We start from the raw sequence: 23,096 nt of genomic DNA on the forward strand, positions 1-23,096 counted from the left end.
GCACACAAATTAGATATAACGAAAACCTGGATGTGCAGAAAAATCGTACAAAAAAAAAAAGCTCTATGAAATTCCATGTATAAAGCCCATTAACCTGCACTATAACAGTTCCACCACAGATAATTCGAACTATGTGCCGCTGCACCCGGGCCACCTGGCTTCCGGCCCATGGCCCAAGAAACGCCCTCCATGATAGGGCAGCACAGTGATGAGGCAGTGACACCTCCATAACAGGGGGAGAACATAACATCAGGTAAAACAATGAAAGAATGGGTAACACCAAACCGGCACCATCATCGGAGCAACAGCTGGAGACGTTCGCGGCGACCGTAGCAACGACTCCCTGCTCTGTTCCGCGTGACCCGAGAGGCTTCCCACTAAAACTCAATGAGCAGACCCCCATTATTTTGGAAATATGAATATCTCTCAGTGTAAGCCCAGTCCCAGCCAATGCCCATGCAAGGCTATGGTTTCATCAGACAGATGCTTTGGGTATCGCACTGATTAGCAGGCCTCGAGGTACAACTGGCACGGAAAGAGATGGTCAAAATAGCTCCTCGAATCGCTCTGCCAATGTTGACTACACACCTACGACGTGTACGCAATGGCAGGTGTGACAGATGGCCTTGTCACTGAGAATAAGCCAACTACTTAATGTAGGTTTCACTTTTAAGGAGAAACCCTTAATTCTCCAAGTTTCAGGGTAGCATTTTGAAATACAGAAAAAAGGAGCGCGCCAGGAAAGGGAAAGAGCAGTGCGGCATCGGAGCTAGTCGGAGAGTTGAAGGCTTTCATAAAGGGCTAAATGGCACTAGGGAGGACGAGAGAAAAGCCATTGATAGCGTCTGTTGAACGTTCTGGAAACCGGCAGCATGCTCACCCGCCTTGTATATGTCGCTGCTTAGCTCAAAGCTTCATTACATATTGCTCTGGGTGACGACCCAACAGGCCCTAGTCACAGACAAGAAAAGACTGTCTTTTCTTGCCTGTGACTAGGGCCTGTTGGGTCGTCACCCAGAGCAATATGTAATGAAGCTTTGAGCTAAGCAGCGACATATACAAGGCGGGTGAGCATGCTGCCGGTTTCCAGAACGTCCTACGAATGCTACTGCTGACTTTTCTCTCGTACACCACTGTGGCACAAACTAGAAATGCCACTCATCTTAGTGCCATAGAGAAGAGGATGTGGAATATATTCACCATGGTGACTGAAGTGCGCACTAGAAAAGCTGGATGTCATAGAACGTAAAAAAAAGATGCACAAAGTTTAACCAAACGTCCAACTAGGCTTTTGCCTACCAATCCTTTGAAATGCCTAAGCATCCCCAAGAATAGGCCAACTACATGGGGTCCGTTTCGTTTTCATGCGCTTCGTGCTGTTTGCGCCAGCCCGAGGTGACTGTGGCTATCAGACGCTGATCAAAAGCATGCCGTGCGGTGAAGCCTTTTCGCGCACAACACAAAATGTTTGCGAGGGGACACCGCCACTATTGTGCCGAGCAACGTGAAAGATGCCAGGGAGGTCCTTGCCATTTTAAAGCAGTTCTGCTTTGACAGTCACAACATTGTACTTGCAATAATGCATGGCAGACGTGTGAGAAACAGTCATTGTCGCGCTGTTCTCATTTAAAAAGCAGGCAACAACCGCTGAGCCCACGACAAAAATTTATTGTGATGCAAGTGCTTCTTGAATTTTGATACATTCACACACAAGAGGTCCCCCAGACGGCTAATGTCTTGGGACCTCCTCCTCTAGAATTTTATTCATGTTTTTTGTACGTATAGCATAAAGAGGAATAAAAAAATTTAAAAATGTTTTTTTCAAGGCCATTCGATAATTTGAGCTTCAGATAATTCAAACTTTTCTTTCATTTCTGTGAAGTAACCAATTAACAAGCTTTTACTGTATCCAAGTTTACTCTAGTATGGTTTTACTGTAGTATGTCACCATAACAAACGGAGTTTTCCCTATGTTCAGCACTTGATAGGTGACATGAAATAAAGAGTAAGAATTAGCTATTCAGTAAAGATAACCATGGATTCAAACAATTTTTGTATGAAAATGATGTAGACAAAAAAAAAATAATAAACTGATCACTAGAAAAGTAGCACAGAAGCATACCGTAACCAGATTGCATGAAACAGAAGCAGGTGATGACATTCAGACCATAGCTGGCGAATTAGCTTTCTAGTACAGACACATGCTATACTTACAAGCGGAGATATAAAAAATTTTATTCCTAACTATTTAGTGCTCATGCCACTCACCCAATGGTCTGCGCTGGCCAGTTGGCAGGAGGGGTTCAGGAGTCCGCACTAGAGAAGGCACACCCTGGCCCAAGTTTTTCATATGGAATGGGGACAGGCCTCCACAAGTTGACAGCACCAAAAGAACTGGCATTGGGGCCCATGACTCCATCTTGCCTGTACGTGCAAAAGAGATCATAACGCCGCATTAAAACAATGCTGTAGAAAGCAATAGTCGTGGGCGGATGCAATTGTCGCATGAAGCAACTTCAATGAAAGCCAAATACAAATCCTCACTGTCTTTTGTGATCTATCCAAACTGTGAGGTCACTGTGCCTTGAGGGGAGTCCTTTTTACCTTAATGCATCTAGGCATAAATAGTGGCACACAATATGGCAGCATCACCTGTTAAGGGGGGACGAGGGTCTTAAAACTAACTTTTTTAGTTATGGATAGAATCTCACGAAACTTTGCACACAGATGTGGTTTTCTCTCCTGATCTCAAAAATGTAATTATAATTGAGCTGGTGGTATTAGATCAAAAGTTATCTAACAAAGTCCAGAGCATAATTAGTGAATTTCTTACGCAGCTTTAATGAACTTTCTCATTGCATTTCGTTGCTTTTAATTACATAGATTGATAGCCAAAGTCTTCCCATACCCGATGACATCCTTCATTTTCCTCAAAAAGGCATGTCATTCTCACATACTATGGTGAGAGTAAAAGGCTGCATTATTTGAAACGAACTCATTAAGCTAATCTCAGATTGACATTTATCCATTGCCTAAACTAAAAAAACTAAAAATGTCATCGGGTACTTCATTTCTCTCTGAAGAAAATGGTACCAAAGTTATTTGTGTGAACTAAAAAGAAGTTATCAAAACCCTGCGTAAGACTGTAGAGATCGACCAAAAATATGAAACTGAGAAAACGGCATTTGAAGTTTGACCACATATTATAACTTGAACAATCAGTAGCCTCACTGTGATATTTCTCCCCAAGAATGTCATGCTCTTCCCATTTCCAAAACTGTCTTTGGATTTTGATTATGTCAAATAAAACAAACTATCACCATTACCCATGGCCAAGGTAGTGTATGCCATTAGGAAATCAGCAAAATTTTTTGACATGCAATATTATTTTAATGGCAATTTGAAAAAACCTCGATAGAGTGATGTAAGTGTTGGATCACCCCTGATCTTTTCAATAAGACTGCAGTGGTGCTAAATTTGTCATTGTCACTCGGTGACAATGTAGAGAAAAAGCACAGTAAGACTAAGTGCAGTGTCCAGAAACAGCACTGAGAAAAACGTATTTGCATTTTGAGACAACCTTCAACTTTTGCTACACTGCAGCTATGGTAATATAAATGGAATCGTTGTGAGGCTTTGTTCTTTATGAGGAAGGCTATATACTAAACATATAACAGTACCCTCCCCAAATACTGGTAAAAGCTTGCCACAAAGTCTAAATATACCGCCACTAGAACCAGTGGGAGAAGCGTTATTTACAACTTCATATGCCTGTGGCAGTGCCCTTCAAGGCAAACAGATAACTCAAAATTACGATAAAACGGTCTTGCAATATTAATAAACCTGCACAAAGTTTAAGGCTAAAGCACAGCGGCATACTGGAATGACCTAATAAATTGGCTAATGTTGCAGAATGAAACTTTGCTACTTTGCTGTACAGCGCATGCAGGGTCGCACGCGGAGTCCCTTGCTGGAGCTAAAGCTCGAACATTCACACCCCTTGAGCGCAGCGACGCAATTACTTAGACAATCTGGGGGGGGGGGGGGGGGGGAAGCGAAACCGTCCGCAGAAAATGAACGCGGGCAACGGCGCGATGTCAGGCTCGCCTGTCGTCTGAAGCGACGCGATAAAAAAGCAATGAAGTGGTAGCGCCGGTGAGGACCATGAGTATCAGCTGAACAGTTAAATCTATCGATGCTATCTTTGATGCCTCTGAACCGCTCGCAAACGATTATACGCCGCCGGACGTGCTGCAGCTAGGTCGAGAACACGCCGCCGCACTCGTTCTTTGACGCGCACTCGCTAGGCGGTTCCGTTTTCTATACACTCCTGATACGGCTAAGTCTACCGAGCTACGTCTAAAGACCAGCACCGGCTGTGGGAACGACTGATAACGATCGCGAAAGCGCATCATAAACGAGCGAAGCAGCAGCCGCGATATAGTGCTCTAGAAGATTGGGCAGTGTGTCGACCGCGCCGCGAAATGCATGGGAGCGAGGGGCCGCTTTTGCGATGACGGAGGCACCGCAGCGCAGAGGGCGCCACCAGCAACTGGTGTGTCAGCCGTCCGAGCGCCCGCGTATGCGCGCTGTGCGGCGGGGCGGATACCGCGCGGACTGTACGTTCTTGTTTGCTAGTGCGTCGTCTAGAGCTGTTCGCGACAAGATTTTACAAATATGCCGGTTAACGGTGCTCAGTACTGTTAGCAATCACCTAATTTATTTTCCATTTTGGCCGTCGGCAACACCTCGGGGAAGTAACATGACAGGAGTTGGCTCCGAAGAAAACAGCTTGGAGAGGGCCGGCGTACGACTCGCACAGCACGCTTCACTCGCCGTACAGCTTGCTTTAGCATTCCTAAAGCACCTAATTCACGTCCAGAAATGTAGTCGTTTTGAAAAGAGGGCAGTTTGGAGGCAGGATGTATGAAGAAGTGAAACATACAACACGTGCGTTCGAGCGCTGACTATAACTGGTCACAGTAACCCCATTATCAAAACAGTCCAAAATGGTACATTCCGTTGTTTCCCACGCCAACTATGCCGACTACAGTACGTCACTGAAGCCACAGGAGAAGTCGGCATTCAGTTGGAATGAATTAAATGTGGACTACCCCGCATGGAGGTAGAGATGACCTAATTGTTCAAGAAAATGTTTCCATTCTAGGGTACGCAAGCCACCGGTAATATGCAAGTCATTGCCTCCAGAAGGTCGCTCTAGTCCTGTTTTATGTACATACAAAATAAAAAAAATGAATAGCTTTGAAAAAGAAATAACGACGGAAAATAGAGGACGCAGAGGCTATAGGGTATACGCTTATTCGCTTCCGCTAGATCATCCTTCTGCGAAAGAGAGGTTGTGAGGCCGGCACAGTTTCTCACCACGAACAAAAATAGTGCTATAGGTTCGAAGCTAGGTCGCAATTTACTCAAAAATTTGTCTCGATGCACGGTCGTTTTCGACTGCTTTGCACTTCAGATTGTGCAAACTTCCTGTAAAATGTGAAGGTTCAAAACGTTTACCTACTTAATTGGAGCACCAGAAAAGCTCCCACTTGAAGCAATGAAATTTCATGTGTTTTTGCGGCTTCGCTGTTTGCGAAGTAAGCGAATCACGACAAGAGTTCCCAAAGGGAAAATAATTAAATTCCCTTGCAAGTATTTCACGTGTAATATCAACCTTGTTAACAATTATAGTCTGGTTAGTACTGCAAAGAGCACCCGCGGCAAGTAGCCCGATTATATATAGTCCGGTAAGCATTAGTTGCAAGTACATCCTGTCGATTACTCATATTTCATACCACACACTCAAAGAATAAACACGTATTATGTCCGCATTTGATTTCGGCATTATATTAATTGCTTGAGTATTAGGTGTTCGTCATCTTTTTCGCATTTTTCCGCTTTCTCTCGGTGCGCGCCAAGAACTGCATCATACCTGCCAATTCGACGCGTAATTATCAGTGCTTTTATTTTTGTTTGTTTGCTCTGTACCATTTGATGCCAGTAAAGCGTCAGCACTCAAGTGCCCACTATGAACGTATTACGTAAGTGACAGGTTTCATTTTTTACATTTTATTTGAAGTAATGCCGTAGCTGTACTTGACTTTTTGTTTTTTTTTTTTCATCTAAACAGCTGGTTCACCCTTTGGTTAGTGGCACGCAAACAAATGTCCGTGATATACGCATATGTTAATCACGAACAAAGAATAAATGCTTGAGTCGCGTATAGCTTGTTTATTTTTTTTGCCGGTAAATACCACAGTGCTTTAAATTAGTACGGTAGTGAATAAATGTGTTTTGCTCACACACTGTATTAGTAATTTATATAAGCGGTGATTAGGGCAGATAAAGAACACCGATTAAAGAGATATATTACAGATTACTGACGATTTAAGATAAACGTTGTTATGTATTAATAAGCGCAAGCTGAAAAATGTAAGCAGGTGTTCGTAAATAAGGTTTGTAAAAAATAACTGTTCCTAAGGAGGCCTTACGAAGCACAAGCTTTGATTTGCATGTACACTGTTTTTCTCCGCGTGTTAATAGCGCTCCTGGGCAGTAGCCTTTATTCCCTTACAGGAAAAACGAATGCAAAACACCACGCTTCGTTGCAAAAATTAAGTACAAATTGCTCATCTGGACGATTTGTAACTGTCCGCAGGAAGAAATGTTGAGAGTTTCAGATAGCGATTCAAACATAGCGCGCTGCTCCGAAGGACTGCCCAAGCTTTATTCCCTTACAGGAAAAACGAATGCAAAACACCACGCTTCGTTGCAAAAATTAAGTACAAATTGCTCATCTGGACGATTTGTAACTGTCCGCAAGAAGAAATGTTGAGAGTTTCAGATAGCGATTCAAACATAGCGCGCTGCTCCGAAGGACTGCCCAAGCGTGCACAATGTCTCCAGATAGACATAAAAGAACGGCAGGGATCAGTTTAAGCACCTGGAATAAGTCGCCTCTTTATTAATTATCACACTAATTGCGTAACATCTGAAAATCGCTTCAAAGAGAACCGCACCCCTCCTCTGTACCCCCGCAATCCCGCGGCCTCTATGCGCCAAGCGGCGAACATGGCACCCCTGTTGCACGTCGCGCCCTCTCGTGGGAGTCGGTTCTTGTCATCGCAAAAGCGGCCCGCTCTCCGGCGCCGGTCGTCACACTGCCCAATATTCTAGAGCACTATAGCCGCGACGAAGAACGTTAAAAACAAACAAAAAAAAATGGCGTCAGTCGCGCTGGCCAACGAGGGGCTCGCTTCGCGAGCGCGCGCTCCAGCCAATCAGCGGGCCGGAAACGGCTTTCGGAAAACCCGCGACGGTGGTCGTTCTGTTTGAGCGACGTCATTTGGAGATGTCGCAAAATGCGCACAAAGAAACAAGCTTCAAAACAAGTCCAAGATGGCGGCGGCCAGCCGGCTGCTTCATCCGCGGCGCGGGCGGGAAGTTCGAACAATTTTCACCCCTTTTTTGGCCATTTCGAGGCTCCCGTGGCGTTTTAAAAGTCGATTTTACCGTATTTCCCGATCGAATTCAGTGTTGATATTTTGAAGGCTAGTGCTCAAAGGTACAGACATTCCGAAAATGCATTTTTCTCAAAATCAATTTTTCGCCCATTTTTGACCAGTTTAAGACCCGCGTCCCCCCTTAAAGGGACAGAACACTGGCCAAAATATGTCAAGAGATTATGGTGGAGATGAAAAGACCTTGCCTCATATAGTACAGATCGAACACTGCAATATCAATGAAAAGAGGCTTTACAAGTTTAATTTGCCATTAAAAATGGCATAAAAACAGCTGAGGCGCTATCTAGCAGAGAAACCCTATTACTTTCAGTGTAGTACCCCACGTGACTACATGTCAACAAGGTATCGCTGATTTTCATAACTGCACACTGTTCTTTTTTCTTCTAGGAGTGCTTGTCATAACTTATTGTTTTGCACTCACTCCAGTGCGCCCTTAAATAAAAACAACCCCTCCTTTCACACTGCGAGACATGCTTTCAGGTTTTGCCACTAGATGGCGCCACAGTATTTGGAATTCCGTGAATGAAACGATGATAGGGCCCACTAAAACTTTCAACGAGGCGTGCGTTATTGTGCCGTAACAGCATTGAGTGTGAAACTGAAAAGTACGTTACTCTACACAAAAAAATGTCCGATTACTGTCTGGCGACTGAAATTCATATTTGTTTTTGGTACGTCTTTTTTATCTACCACCAGTCATCGCAGTCGCTGCTCATGGTTTCTGGCATCGGACTAAATAAAAACGAGCGCACGCACTGATCGAAAAATTTAAATTTTTCTACAGCGTTTCTACCAAAATTGTTATGGAATCGAACATTTTAAACATCAATCTTTCCATTGCGCCAAAAAAAAAAAATTCGAAACCTAAATTCCAATGTTCTGTCCCTGTAACATACACTGTAACAAGCGCTCTTTCGAATTAAAAGAGCCAAGCTGTTTCATTTTTTCATTTTTACTCATTTTCTCAGAATTGCCGGGAACCGAGGGAGGAAACGTGCCAAAAATGATGCACAAATACCAATTACGTGGAAATACAAATAGAAGAAAGCCGGAGACTACACAGTTTTCCCAACAATGCAAAAGCGGCAGTGCTCCTAAGGCTATTTTATCAGTCTAGTGCGGCTTCTTGTTTGCACCGATATTCTAACATGGATCTAACATGAAGAATGCCTCATCAGCTATAGAATTAAGGAGCTCTTTCTGATACTTATGCAAATGTGCTGTGGCTTGTCTTAGATCTTGACCACAGTATAAGAGCTTGATCTTATAACATTCCTACTTCAAAAAGTTGTCAAACTAAAAAGACCACAAGAGAATGCTGCATTCCGCATTCCCCACAGACTATAAAGGCGACAATGAACAAAAAGATAGGAAGAAAGAAATATCCCGCAAAGACAAACATGGGGAATAGCAGCAAGCCAAGATGGTGCTCACCAGTAATTCTACGCTGGGCGTTATAAGAAACTGCCAGTCCAAGTGGGTAGGCCTCTTCGCCTTTCCTCAGTGGCACTTCTGCCCTCCCATGACTGTCCAGCTCCCAAAGCTCCCATTGCATCTGTCAAAATATCAAAATGATCACAATGTACATATCTCATACATATTCCACTTCTCAAGTGCAACTCATAATTCCCTCACTCAAAGTTCACTTATTACATCCATTTATTTCATACACAAAATACAATCCAGAATGCCAAGAAAAAAGAATTAGTTGTGGTTTAGCTCTGGTTAACCTTATTTGAATTGAAAAAGCAACGGCGGAACCTTCTTTTACCTGCTACATTATTCCCCTACATGCCTGCGTGTCATAGAGGTAACGAGAATGCAAACGGTTCTGGTAGGCCGATTCTGATATCGCCCTCCCGTAGGAAAGGTGCGACCAGAGTTGGAGCTCCTGCCCGTAGCATAAGGGTAACGTGAATTCAAACGTCATGGCAGGCTGATTTTTTTATGAGGGACCACGGACACGGACACAGACAAGGCACACAGCGACGAGCGGTTAGACCTGGCGTAGTATTGCTTTCACATTAATAAGTTACCATGACACATGAGCTCCACCTTTAAGGGTGTGATGTGACAGCATTAATGGTTCCCGTCTACAGCTCCTCTCGCGTATCCGCGTTCCCGTGTACATGCACTTATGCCACTCAATCACTTATGTTAATTTGGGCTTCTATTACCTCACGCATACTCATTGACAAACTCTGTAAGCTACTATATGTGAAAGATCACCAAACACAGATATAAAGCCCTGTTATAACCAAGCAGTATGTATGTATGTGCCAGCATGACCTAGAGGAGTGTGTCTCTCAGGATCCTAGGGTCCAAGGATAGTTTTTCATTTGACTCTCTGCAAAGAGCTCCAGACGACTCGGCCATATCATGCAGTATCATGATGCCACACAATCCGCCAACCAATGCCAACTATTACATGTCAGCGGCATGCTCATGATTTTTCGTTGGCAACGTCGACAGCAAGTCTTGTGCAGAGCAATAAGCCTTGAGGTTGTCACATAAAACATGCACAGGTAGCTGGCATTTATTACCGAGTAACAAGAACTTTAAATCCTAGGTATGAGCAGGCTCTTTGCTTCTAGGCTCCGTGATGTACAGAATTTAGAAAAAAAAAATATGTACTAATTTGACTTTTTTTTTTTTTCACACGTAAAACCTGTCCATGACAACTGCTGCTACCCATGTGTGGACCATTACAATACAAAAAATAACTTCTCATTTTTCTAACATGGTCACTTTATCCATAGTTGAATTCAGTCAACTTTGCCACTTTGCCAAGCTTTCTCTTCGCTGGCTAATATGTCAATTTTTGACCCATTAGACTTGTTGGTAATGGAACATTTTCTGAAGATTTCAAACATGTCTACAGTGATTGACTTTCATGCTAGTTGATACATCAGCGCAACAATGCCCACAATGTGAATTGGAGGTTCCCCAAGACATGGTAAACATTAGCACAAAACCGACGCAGTCCTGAAACATACAAGTAACCCAGACAAGACCTCGCTTTCTAATTGCAATCCTTCAGCTTTCAGTTAAGGTAATGGGGATTATGATATATTCCATGTGAAATAAAGCCATTTCTAAAAGCTGCTGTAATATCCGAGCTCATTCCCCGACAAGTACAACTGACTCCTTCAGAAATAGGTGCGCCCCATGAAGCACGCTTTTTATTGCTTTCAGTGTGCTGGCTGGCTAGCTGAGGATAAAAACCACCACGCTGCAAGCAAACAAGCCTTGACTGCTCAGTCCCAAAAGACCAAACCATGTGTTGCAAGTAATTATATGCAGCAGACTTTGTCCACAGCATAGCATTCGACAAATACACTGTTCATTTATTTTGCACACCTTCATATCACAAACATTTTCACCCAACAAGAAGGTGCACGAGCAAGGCTCTGTTAAAGAGTGACGTGGACTGCACAGCGATGGCACCTAGGACCAATGAAGCTCACCACCATTGCTTGAAAGGCTTCATATTGGTGTCAAATGTACAGTGAACCTATCTACCGTAAAGTCATAGGAACTAGCAAAAATCTTTACTACATCAGAGCCTTTACTAGGTATATCAGTTGGTGGTGATGACATGGTCTTAGGGATGCTGTCTGGTAGATAAATGGGCCTTTACTGAACACGTCTTGTTGCTTAATGAAAAAAATGCTGAAATACCTTCTATTTCTCTGTTATCTCTTCGTGCAATTTTTTTCACTTATAAAAGTACCTCTTAAGCATGAGGACAACGTGGCTATGAATACAAACAAGTTTGATTTCATGTGAAAAACCAAAGCTGGTGTCACTTTTTGCTGTTTCTGTCTTTTAAAAGGCAATAAATGATAAATGTGCGTGGCAGTCAAGTGCTGCAAGACCACACACGCTGCACCTCCACTTCTTAACACTGCTGCCTCATGCTTCATACTGCACAGTGCTGTGAATGTTTGCCCGTTTGCCGTTCTTTCCTTTTCCTATTTCTTGCTGCACTTTTACTCTCTCTTACTTTCTGAACGGTCCAAGCCGCCTCCTTTCCATGTTTACAGACAGCTTTATCTATTTTTTTTTCTTACGGGCTACGTTCTTTCCCCCACGGCTTCAATTCCTGCGTAAAGTAGGCTTCTCCTGAATGCTGGTAAGCCTGGTGGCAAAGCCACTTAAAAGAACTCTCGGTGTTACTTTTTTTTTTTCAAACACAAAAATCTTTGCCTCACGATTCTAGGTAGTGCGCGGGCGGCGATGTCATATCGTGGGAGTTGTCGGGGAGGCCAGGAGCACTTTACTATAACAGATTTTTACCAAAAATGACTTTACTATAAAGGGGGAAAAATGTACAGTTGTCTATGGAAGATGAACTGGGACTTCAGTTTCACTTGCCTATATCAGAGGTTTTACTATATCCAGGTTTACTATAGAGAGGTTCTACTGTATTTCAATGTGAAAAATGCACAAATCTGAACTAGTTTTCTCGTCTTCTGTGTAAATGCAAAAAAAAAAAAAAAAAGTCTGGTGCACTTGTTTGCTATGGTTGGCTGAGAGGGCACCTCAAACCCGTAGGATGAAATGCGACTTGGCCTTGTTAGTCTGTTGGTATAAGCTTTGCGAGCTTCCAGGATATGGCACAAAAAAGGCAGTGTAAATGAAGTTGCCCAAAGGTAAAACGAAGCAACTACTTTTTTCGTGTCAGAATGGGCCACCTACTAGCCCAGCAAAAAGGTATGCGTCCTGAACATGGCAGCCAACTACATATAGGCACTTAATGCATGCCTGCATTTTAGCAGCGATCAAAGATGAAACATGACTGAAAATATTCGATCACCCCCGTGAGCTGCTGCAACAACACTGTCGAGGAGTGAAGAGCTGCACCTTTGAAACATATTCAATAAAGTTGCAGTATTCCTGGGGTCTACTTCAAAAGTATCCGCCAGGGAAAATTCTTTTAATGCGTCTTGTAAAAGAAGCCAAGTTATGTGCAGACAAAACTAAAACTTCAGTGTCTTTGTGCCTCCCTTCCTCTTGCCACAGTTTCCATGCTCAAACACCAACGCTCCTACGCCAGCCCCTATGCTTCGCTGCTGAGCTGCCGATGCGCCAAGTAATTGTGTGGGTGAAGGACCTTCTCCACAAGCTGGCACAACATGGCTGACGAAACGTCGGTAAGCTGTGTAAAGATTTGCGTTGGGAGAGCTGTGCTCATTACAAACCAGACACACAGTGCCACAAAACACAAGAGCAGCCGGACTAGTCTGCAGCAAGAAATGATAATCGGCTTTTGACGAGCCTAGCTCGTAGAAGCCCACTGGGTGGTTAACCCCATAGTCGTCCAGCCTGGTTACAGTGAAGCCACTAATAGAGAAATTGTGGTTATAATGAAGGAATTTTAATTTTCCACCCCAATTTTTGTATTTTCAATACCATTTTGAGTCTGGTATAAAAAAAGTAAATTACAAGTGTGCCAGCAGATATAGTGCACAGATTTCACGCCAAAGAAAATTCACAATCGAAACATTTCTATGCCTTTAAGGCAAATTGTTGTGCTAAAATAACGACAAAGCACAACAATCCGACGGCTGCATGCGCAGCATCATCTGCACTCCCACAAAGCAAAAGGTCGCTTCTTGCACAGTTTGACTCCCCGCCTAATGCGGAGCCATTCCGTGGTGCTGTCCTTGAACAGTATCAAGTCAGCTGTGGAGAAATAAAAGGAAGTAAAAAAGATTTTTTGGTGACATAAGAGTGTGGTCGACCTGGCCAATTTTGGCTCTTGAATTTCCTTCCTTGCATGCTTTCAGTTCTTGGTGCAGAGACAAATCGTGGGAGTGTTGTGGGGCTTCAAAGCCTTGCGCCTTTCCTCTGCTTTCATGAATCTTTGTATGCGCTTCCTTGTATGCCTTAAACTGATGCCATCATGCTTTTCTGCCTTGTTCTACTCCTTACCTTTGATATCTCCAGACTTCCTGATTTCGCCTGGAAAATTTTTAGACAACGAGCCTACGCTCTTTTCTCGGAACTATTTCTGACTGCACCTTGTTGATCCTCAATTTCTTGGCTATGTTAGGTGTAGCAAGCCCCAGCACCTCAATGGGCAAGAGAAAGGAGTCTCTGAAGACGAAGTGTGCCATTCTAGGTGAAGTGCACCCAAACATGAAAAAGAGCGACTCACACGGAAGTATAAAATCTCACAGTCCACCCTTTCGACGATAATCAAGAATGGTAGCATGGTGGACGTTTGCAGCGGAGATCGAAAGAGGACCTGATATGCCCATACACTGACATAGAAGCTACACTTCAAAAGTGGTTCGTGGATGTGCGATCAAAGAAAATCCCGCTCAATGAACCCATCATGCTGGTGAAGGCCAAGGACTTGGGCGTTGCTCTCAGTCATGACTTCCAACCAGCAAACTGGCCACTCCAGGTGTTAGAGGAGAGGCATAGCATCGTGTGTAAAACATAGTCAGGGAGGTGGCATCCACTGATAACGGATCTCGCTCGAGTAGTGGACAGTCAAGAGCAGCGCAGCTGGATTCTAGTGTGTCACAACAAAGAACATCAACAACATAGATAAAATGGGACTGTTTTTCCAACTGCTGCCATTGAAGACTTTTACGGAGAAGATGGACAAATTCATAAGAGGAAATAAAAGAAAAATAAAAAAACAAACTGATCGCAGTGCTGACTTGCGCCAATATGGATGGTTTGGAAAAATGAGACTTGTTAGTCATTGGCAAAACCAAGAAACCACACATCTACGCCAAGATGCTCTCTATGCCAGTGACGTACATAAGCAACACGAAGGCATGAATGACGAGAGATATTTTTGGCAAGTGGTTCATCGACTTGCATGTGGCACGTTTTGCTGCAGGATGTTATGCGGCTTTTTTGCAAAGTCTAGTGAACAAAGGAAACTGCAAACCAATTTTCTAATGCAAACTTCAACACCACGCAAAGGTGTACGGAGGCCTTAGTACCTCTCAAGGGGCTTGCACTGAGCCAGCACCTACTGCTCCAAACCTTACTACACTTTTCCATCAGTCCAGTACTCAGTCCAGTATGCGACATATCATGGCTCACATGGATCAACAAGGCCTTTTCCTATTTCAGACACCTGCACCTCAGCTGCTGCTGCATAAAGAAAAAATTGTTGCCATGATTACGATTCAAGCACAGTCTGTTATGTTACACTGGTAGTAATGAAAAGCTGGGGCTAACTGAGTTGTGATTCGCAACCAACGAGCAACTAGAGCACCTACTGAGCCTCCCGATCACTCACCTGAATGCACAAACTTTGAACTTGGGCACTCACATGTCTATCCTGCAAAACGCACCTCACTACGCACTAGTGAGGAACGACATAAGGAACATTCAATTTGAAAACAAGCCTGTGTGGAACATGAGCATTTTGTTGAGAAAACTGGGATAAGCTTCCCGAGATGCGAAACACAAGAAGGCATAAGATTCAGCTCAAATATCAGTGATGCCGTTATACTTCCTACCTTATCTGCCGACTTGCATCCAAGCACCGCAGATTCAATAGAGTTCCTAGACATGCACACCACGATGCCCCTGGAAGGAAAAAGGATGAGCCCCTATGATTGAACTCTGGTCACAATACTCAATGTGTTCTAGATTAGCTTACAGGTAAGGCTTAGATTTCTCTTTTTTTTTCTTTCCCCCAAAGATTCAGTTGCCTTTTTTTTCAGTCCTTATTTCTGAATGCACTTTTTGGTATTCTCAGTGAATATTTGTGTACAGATGAAATACCAGCATTCGGTGTTAGAGCATTGCTGTGCAGTCAAGTATAATTTGACCATTTTTTTCAGGCTCAGCAGCACTTACTTAGCAGTAATAACTGCACATATGTTCATACATACAACCACGGCAAGTGACAAAGAAAAAAAAAACTGACACTGCTGTCTAGAAGCCCAGTGGAAATGATGGAACCATCAGAAACAAAAGCAAATTAAGTTTATTTTTTTATATTTTGACTGTCCTATCAGGCTGTTTCTACCAATGCACAATTAGGCTACCATTTAATCCCATGGCAACACAATCTCATCACACCTCCGCTTTCATACAATCACAGTTAAATGGCAGGTTGTTCTCTTTCATTCTCATTCAACTTGGTTGCAACGAAACTTTCCGAATACAGAATTTATATCTATGCACAATTACGGTACAACCACGTCTTGCTTAGGTTGAGGCCTGTCGGCATGGCATCCGTGGGCTTTCTTTTCTGTTGTGTCCCTGCCTTTATTGTGTCTCCTAAAAGCATTCTATTTTCATTAAGGCCCTCCTCGTTCAGTGGTTCTTTAATTGTTGCTGCTCCTATGAACAGCAATGGGTGCCAGTCAATTTCTTGGGAAACCACTGCCATTACACAGACCTCCCTCACTCTGCAAGCAAGGCTGGTCCTATTGGGGATGGCTGAGGGAAGTGGGCAGCACACTTTCCCTCTGCTACTAGTCATCAGACCGGCACCAGCTTGTAGACCCTGTTGCCAGTTATCGCAAGAGTGTGCACGCACACATGGTCTGCACACGCATGCAAGCAAGCACACAGGATTGCTTCTGCCCACCCTCGAGGGCACCAAAGCTGCATGCACCACACATTCCTGGATATTTTTTCCATCCAAAATCAGATAATTGTGGCCCTCATTATATTCATATCCAGAACATTGACCTTTTTTTGTTTACAATCAAATTTCAAGAATTTAATTCCGTGTAGTTTCATGGTTATTATTTTTGTGATTTAAACTGAAAAGTCCAACTCCAATTTACAAGCACACTGCTGACAAACTTCCAACAAGCCGGTGCTCACCAATCTGGTTGATGATAGAGCCAGAAGCGCTCCTTTGGGTGCTCTCCAGTTTTCAAGCACGGTTCCCCAAAATTGGTATAGGTAATGGGACATGTTTTCTGCAAATAACACAAGAGCATTTTGTGATTAACTGGAATGAAAAAAAAGAATAAGACAAATTGAGTAAATCTGTCAGCAAACTGTGATCAGTTTATTTCAAAAACCACTGATTTTGCAGAGTTTTGGTGGGTCCTAAATTTTCCAAAAGAATTTTACCAGAGTGTGAGCACTCAGTACACCTACAACCAGATGGCTACTAACTAGATTTGGGTACAGCATGCCAAACTTCGACAAAAGAAAACACCACAATGGTTATGCATGTCCACACGTCTGACTACACTTGGCTCATGACTTTTTAACTCTAGCTCACTTTTCCGGTATAGCCGCTAATGCCTTTAGATGCCAGCCTGGGCTTCCACACCTCCTACATTCTGCGCTGAAGTGCATGCACAGACGCGGACAAATGTAAACGGAGATCGCAATTTCCTCTTGAAATTTTTCACGCATTGCATAATTGAAACTGGCAGTCATGGTATGCGCGAACCGGCAGTAGACCCCAGCGTCCTTTCACTTGGACAAATATTGTTTTCTTATCTCCGGTGCAGAAGGCGCGATTTTAATTTGAATAGAAAAACATGCTCTGTTTACTTATGTTCGCACCTGTACCTGAAAGCACACTTTCTTTTCCTGATTGACCTACGTGTGGTGAGACTATATCAAATACCGCAGCACAAAGCTTTAACCCTTTGTCACAAGGCAGACCCAAAGACACACCTGACCAAGAACATAACAGTGTCAGAAATGTAGCACTTCGAGCTGCCCACCTTTGTCCCTTTTTCGATGCACCAGACACTATCAACTGTGCAACACATGCATGTCTGCACAGCCCAGTGACTAGGGGTGTGCGAATGTTGAAATGTTCGAATACAAATCAAACAAGAATATAGAGAAAAATGCCTTCGAAAATTTAATCAAATATAGAACACAGGATCAGTGAAAAGAAATGAAAAAATAAATAGCAAACATTGGCCGACTTGTTAATTTCAGAATTGCAGGTGGTCTTTGCAAACAGAATTCAACTCAAATTGCTTAAAAGTGCATACGCTACTGAAAAAAGCAGTATGAATTTTATAAACAAATTTGTTATATTGGTTTACTATACAGGAAAGTGCACAGGTCTTCAATGTATTGCTTTATCTGCTTTCAGCATATGTAAAAATGCCATCTTTAGAAAAAGGAATATGGAATCCAGGTTGGAGTTTGCCTCCATAATGCTATAACCAGTTTTCTCACCTAGTGAATAAGTGCAGCCTTACACAAGCTTGATTGCTGCACGAGAAATCAGTGCAGCACTTGCATGCAGATGACTAGGGATGCGGTGCAAAGCTGGCACGTTTCACCAAAAAAGCAGGTTTGTTTGTTTTTTGTTTTTTCAATTTTGCAACTTTTGATCCCTGGGCTTACAAAGAAACGACTCCTTCAGCTCTCCTCCGGTACAGTGTTTGACAGCTTCTAGTGCCCTGTATACACGCCGACGCCAAACACATTTACGGGCAGCATGAATCTCTTTGCAGCAGTCAGCTCAGTTCTATCGCCGCTCTATGAACGACCGAAGGCACAAGAACGAAGCTATGCCACAGCAAATACCCCAAGGCAGACTTGCACATGATCAAGTTGCGCGGGTTAGCTTCAAGGCATGTTTCTGTCATCCGCATTTTGAGAAATAAGGTTTGTGAGAGATTAAGGCTGGTGCCATGAAAGCGGCACAGAAGTGCACACGTGTGCCCAAACTTCATCCACACCACGCACCCCCCTCTTCGCTGCTGTCTCTCTTCCATTAATAGCTTCTCGGGCAGATGGAGAGCCATTACTCAGGAACAACTTTTAGTGCAAAAGCGCTGCTCCACGAGACACCAAACCCAAACTCAGGTTTGCGTGCTTTTTGTCCTTGAAAATCATGGGCATAGCTCTAGCAGGTGGTAACAGCAGGTGAAAGGGTCATGCACTGATTCGCCAATGGGTAGCGTGATGTAATGAGACCACATAATATCACAAAGTTGGGATGAGTTGCCAACTCTGCTTGTTCATTTGAAGTGGGAGAATGGGATCGGAATCAACCTTCCAGGTCTCTTGGATGCCGAGTCAGGTACAATACTCCTATGCCATGCAGGCATGTTCATATGGCTTGTTTAAAGTGGGGCTTTATGTTGGTGCAAAATCACTACTCAGGTTTGTGTTCCTTATCCTTGAAAAGATCTTGAAGCACAGCATAGCAACAGCAAGATTCAAAGTTAAACCAAAACATACTACGATATATCATGAGTACCCAATGACTTACCGTGCCTAATCATTGATCATCCTGACCGAATATAATGTTTGACCTTGGCCATGACTGACGTTTAGTTGTGACCTTTGACTGCGTCTGACTTTGTGCTTTCGCATGTCTTACGCAGTTTACCTAAGCTAACCATTATCATTTTTAAACGACTATAATTTTTTATGGCAATGTGGCCAAAGCAGGAAGGAAAGGGAAGAAGATGGACTTGCTCCCCCCCACCTTTTCACCTCTCCACACCCCTACCCAAAACAAAGAACAATCCCTCTCCATGACACAGGGACAAAAGCTCGTCGTCTTACCTTTCCTGCCTAGTTCTGGCCACATTGCCACAAAAAGGTGCCCCCAAGTTTAGGACATTGCAAATGGTGCTCTTACTAGCAGAAAAAAATAAAGGTAGATAACGATACACATATTTTTCACATGCACAGCAGTGGAAGCAGACTAGCCTTTCGGAGCATGCACGGGAGCAGCAAAAGTCTTATCTTGGAGCAGCTTTGGAGCAGCAAAAGCCTGATTTCAGAGCACGTTTGAAGCAATGTATAGGCTATTTTGGAGCACTTTGAACAGGCTGAAGGCCTCAAATGCTAGTAAGAGCATTTTCTCCTCACACCTAAAGTAAGTTCTATATAGCTTGGCCTCCAAGAGAGCAGAAAAAATGTTCAAATTAGCCTAAAGTTTGAATTATCAAATGGAATAAAAAACAAAACCAAAAAAGGCCAAGAACTGTTTGCATTACAGTAATTTTATCTGCATGACAGCTGTCAGCATTTGAGATGAAACCCAAGTAACAACAAAAGTTATTCCAGGTTTCATCTCACACTTTGCTTTGCGTACAAACACTGTCGGGAAGGTTTAGATTGCTTCAACATTGTAAAAGCCTCCCCACCGTTTCGCAGTTCTACTAAGTTGTATCGATGCCTTCACAAAACGGCCTCTTCATGTTTTGAGGATGCTTCACTGTACAGTCGCACGGTGACGCACTGTGCGGTGAAGCTGCACGTGACCAGCCGGAAGCAAAATGTGGACGCACGTGTGGGGTCATATGCGTATAGGTTAGAACAGCGCGACACTATCTTGAAACAAAAATAAAAACTGTGACGCCCTGAGCAGCTTCCGATGCGTGCACCCAATGGCAGCCCTGGGATGCATGAAGTATAAGCGAATCCAAAACTATGCAATTGAGCTTTATTTCGAAAATGGCGAACTTCCGATCGTCGTGGTACCTACCACAGTGCACACAATGTGCGTGGGCACATGCAATTCAGGTTCGCGGAGACCTGTTTCAGTGATCGCTGGCGAAAAGTGTCGTACCTCAACGTGTCACCACATGCCAGCGCTGCCAGTTGTTGACATCTATCCTACCGGCGCTGGCGAACAGCTGCAATCAACTGCCGTGCCACGGCTAATCGCACTTGTTTTTCGCACATGTGTCCTCTTTAAATGGACATTGACTGGGACCACACTCACAGTTAAAATTATCCGCACCACCGAACCAACAGTCCCCTTTAAATGAGCATCGGCCGGGACCACGCTCAGAGTTCAAATTATCCGAACCTCTGAACTAACAAGGGTCGAAACATGAAGAGTTTACTTTAGTCCAAAAAATGCATGCTAATTTATTCTGTATCCCATTTAGCAGAATTATTTAGGCCTGCAATGATTCCAAAGATTTTTGCTCGAGTTCATGAAAGAAAAACAGACAAATGACAGCTACTGCAAACAGCAATGAAATCGATCAACTGCTATTAATTTAAGTTCAGAAAGACACGTGCCCCCTGCCTTTCGTGAAAGTCGCAGCAATAACAGCTGTATGACAAGCAACTCGAGTGAACCAACTGTCGTGAATGTGGCTGCGTGCTTTTGTATAGCGAGCGTCGAATGTTGCTTTACTGATGATAATAAATTGGCTAAATTTGGCGTTGCATACTCGCTATGGTCAATTATGGCGTTAACGGCCGTTTTGGCGCAGCTTAGCACAATTGGCACAGCACTTCCACCCCTGCATGCACCGCCTGGCTACTACATTCCACACCTGTTATGTCTTTTTCCTGAGGCCCCGTGAAAAATGTGACAGTGGAGCTGTACTGTATAACACAAGGTAGATTCTGAAGCATTGTTCAAGGTTGCCAATATGCAGATTCTTCGTACTTATTTTGCATAATTTTAAAATTTGCTACATCAGAAAGTTAGCAGCCTACAGTGCTTTCTAAACTAATAATGCCTAGTTCAGCTTGCCAAAGTGCCTGCAATGCACAGAAGCTAATGTGTCACCACAGAATAAAATTTCATCAAACTGCTGCCTGTTTTCTCAATGCTTTCGAGGAACTACCTAAAAAGGTTCAGTTTCTGCACTGTCTGGTATCTTAATGCATTCACTATTAAGAGTATGGAGTGTAACGTGCGAGGATGCTAGCATTTGGATGGGCCATGTGCTTGGTTATACGACGAGTCATCATCAAACTTGGACACTTTCTTGGCACATCAGGATTTCAAAATACACCCGGTGCATGTGCATTGGTGGCGAGTTATAGAAAAGTTCATATCACCAAGGTTTCAATGTAATCGAAGCTTACTTCTTGTCATCACAAGCAAAGGATGGCTGCCAATAACCTATACAATAACACCCACAAAACATTCTCACTTTAACAAAACAAAATGAAAAGAAAAAAAAAAAAAGAAAAACAACTTATGAGGCCACTTTATACTTTTTAAGAAGAAATGGGATAGCATGAAAGTTTTCGGGTGTATTTTCTTTGCGTGTTTGCATCAGTTTAGTTGCTGCACTCATCAGCAAATCGCTCAATGATGTTTCAGGTAAGATGGGTCAAAGGGCCATTTCTGAATTTACCTCCTGAGGATGGTGTTTTGTGTTTGGTCCTTTGTGGTCACGTGACCCTAACAAGACTTTATCACAGTCTCAACCAATTAGGGAATCTCATATCATGGCAGTGAGATCTTGATGTGACAAAAACTCTAATGGTATCGCACTGAAGAATAGTCATGCAAATATCACCACCATGTTCATCACCCTAAAATTAACACTTCAACTTCTCACCCTTACGTGACACTATAAAATGTAATGGCCCTATCCTTACAACAAATTCATTCAGTACCTCTGAAAGATGGCAACCACAGCTGGTTGGCACATTAGTTCTCCCACCATGATCAACCCAAGAACCTTTATTACCAGCATACTCCCACCATTAATGACATTCCAGTAGTCTTTTTAGAATAAATACTGGAATAAGCTTTCTGCCCACACCACCATACCAGCAACATATTCCTGTAAAGACTACAATGATGACTATCTCAACATGTATTCCACCATTTTGACACCTACCCCTCAAGTTATGTACCATAATGGCTTCCTTGAAAGAAAAAATATGTATGAATAAATAATCTGTACTGCACAATTTGCATGGAAATACTCACCGAGAATGCAATAATCACAAGGTTTGCCTGGGAATCTGATGTGATGGTTGCCGGAGTGTACACAACAGCAAAGGCAGTTGGAGCCAACCAACACACACTTAGAACTGCAAATTGAAAAAAAAAAAAAAAAAACCAACACTGAGAAAAATAAGCAAGCATCACACGCATACCTTTTCAATATGAAGCACTGCATCATCAGGTCTGTGAAAAGTGCAGTAAACTAGCTAGTAACATAGCATCCTTTTGAGAAGTTCCTAGCCGACCAAGTTTGCGGCTGGGCCATGTAGTGCAAGTCTAGTACACTTCCAAAGTTTGGAAGGACTAGCAATTAAGAGCCACACTGCAAGGCCCTATGAACATTTGAAAAGGACAGTACCAAACTCATTAATACCACATGTCCGCTGATTTTGAGATTAAAATCCCAGAACCCTTTGGAGCCCTCAAGGATGTTTTCTAGTCATTAGCCCCTTGATAGTTTCTGCCACAAATTTATGGTGGCATATTTTTGTCCTCCACAATTTCGCCGTATGGGAACAGCGTCGACATTTCGTTTCAAATGTTTCGCCTACTAAAGATACATGCCCTCTGGCATTGGAAAAGTTGCTTATAATACTGTTTTGCAAGACAAAATTACTGTATTTTTTCATTCACTTCCCAACCAGGAGTGTCTGATAAGTATCAAAGGTTTTTAGATTGCATCAGTTTTAGTGCCTGTTGTTTCATACATCATCCTTGCCTTGTTTTGTTCACTTGGTTTTACTTTTTCTCATGTTTAGCTTTCTTTTTTTCATTCAGCAGTTTAATATTTGCAGTGGTTCGGCACTTATTACTGCTTCATGTTAGTGCTCAAAATACGTGCAGGCTCAAGTAGTGACACCACATTTAAGACCTTTGTCAATTTTTTCTCATAGGGCATGCTGCTTTGTATAAATTTGGCAGTT

The 23,096-nt window shown here is 43.1% G+C and overlaps 1 protein-coding gene across 3 annotated transcripts in view; it reads right to left on the reverse strand.

The window, feature by feature from the left end:
• Nup214 (nuclear pore complex protein Nup214) overlaps nt 1-23,096 on the reverse strand; it is a 224,563-nt gene that overhangs the window by 188,181 nt on the left and 13,286 nt on the right. For all 3 annotated transcript variants that reach the window (XM_084588768.1, XM_084588767.1, XM_084588769.1), the window contains exons 7-11: nt 22,156-22,259; nt 16,347-16,444; nt 15,023-15,092; nt 8,964-9,084; nt 2,269-2,424 (exon numbers count right to left, since the gene is read on the reverse strand). In XM_084588768.1, coding sequence (XP_084444894.1) covers nt 2,269-2,424; nt 8,964-9,084; nt 15,023-15,092; nt 16,347-16,444; nt 22,156-22,259 — 549 coding nt within the window. The remainder of the gene's footprint in view (nt 1-2,268; nt 2,425-8,963; nt 9,085-15,022; nt 15,093-16,346; nt 16,445-22,155; nt 22,260-23,096) is intronic.

Source organism: Amblyomma maculatum, chromosome 1 (assembly GCF_055883805.1).
Source record: "Amblyomma maculatum isolate TAMU_Amacu chromosome 1, ASM5588380v1, whole genome shotgun sequence".
NCBI classification, from domain to species: Eukaryota; Metazoa; Arthropoda; class Arachnida; order Ixodida; family Ixodidae; genus Amblyomma; species Amblyomma maculatum.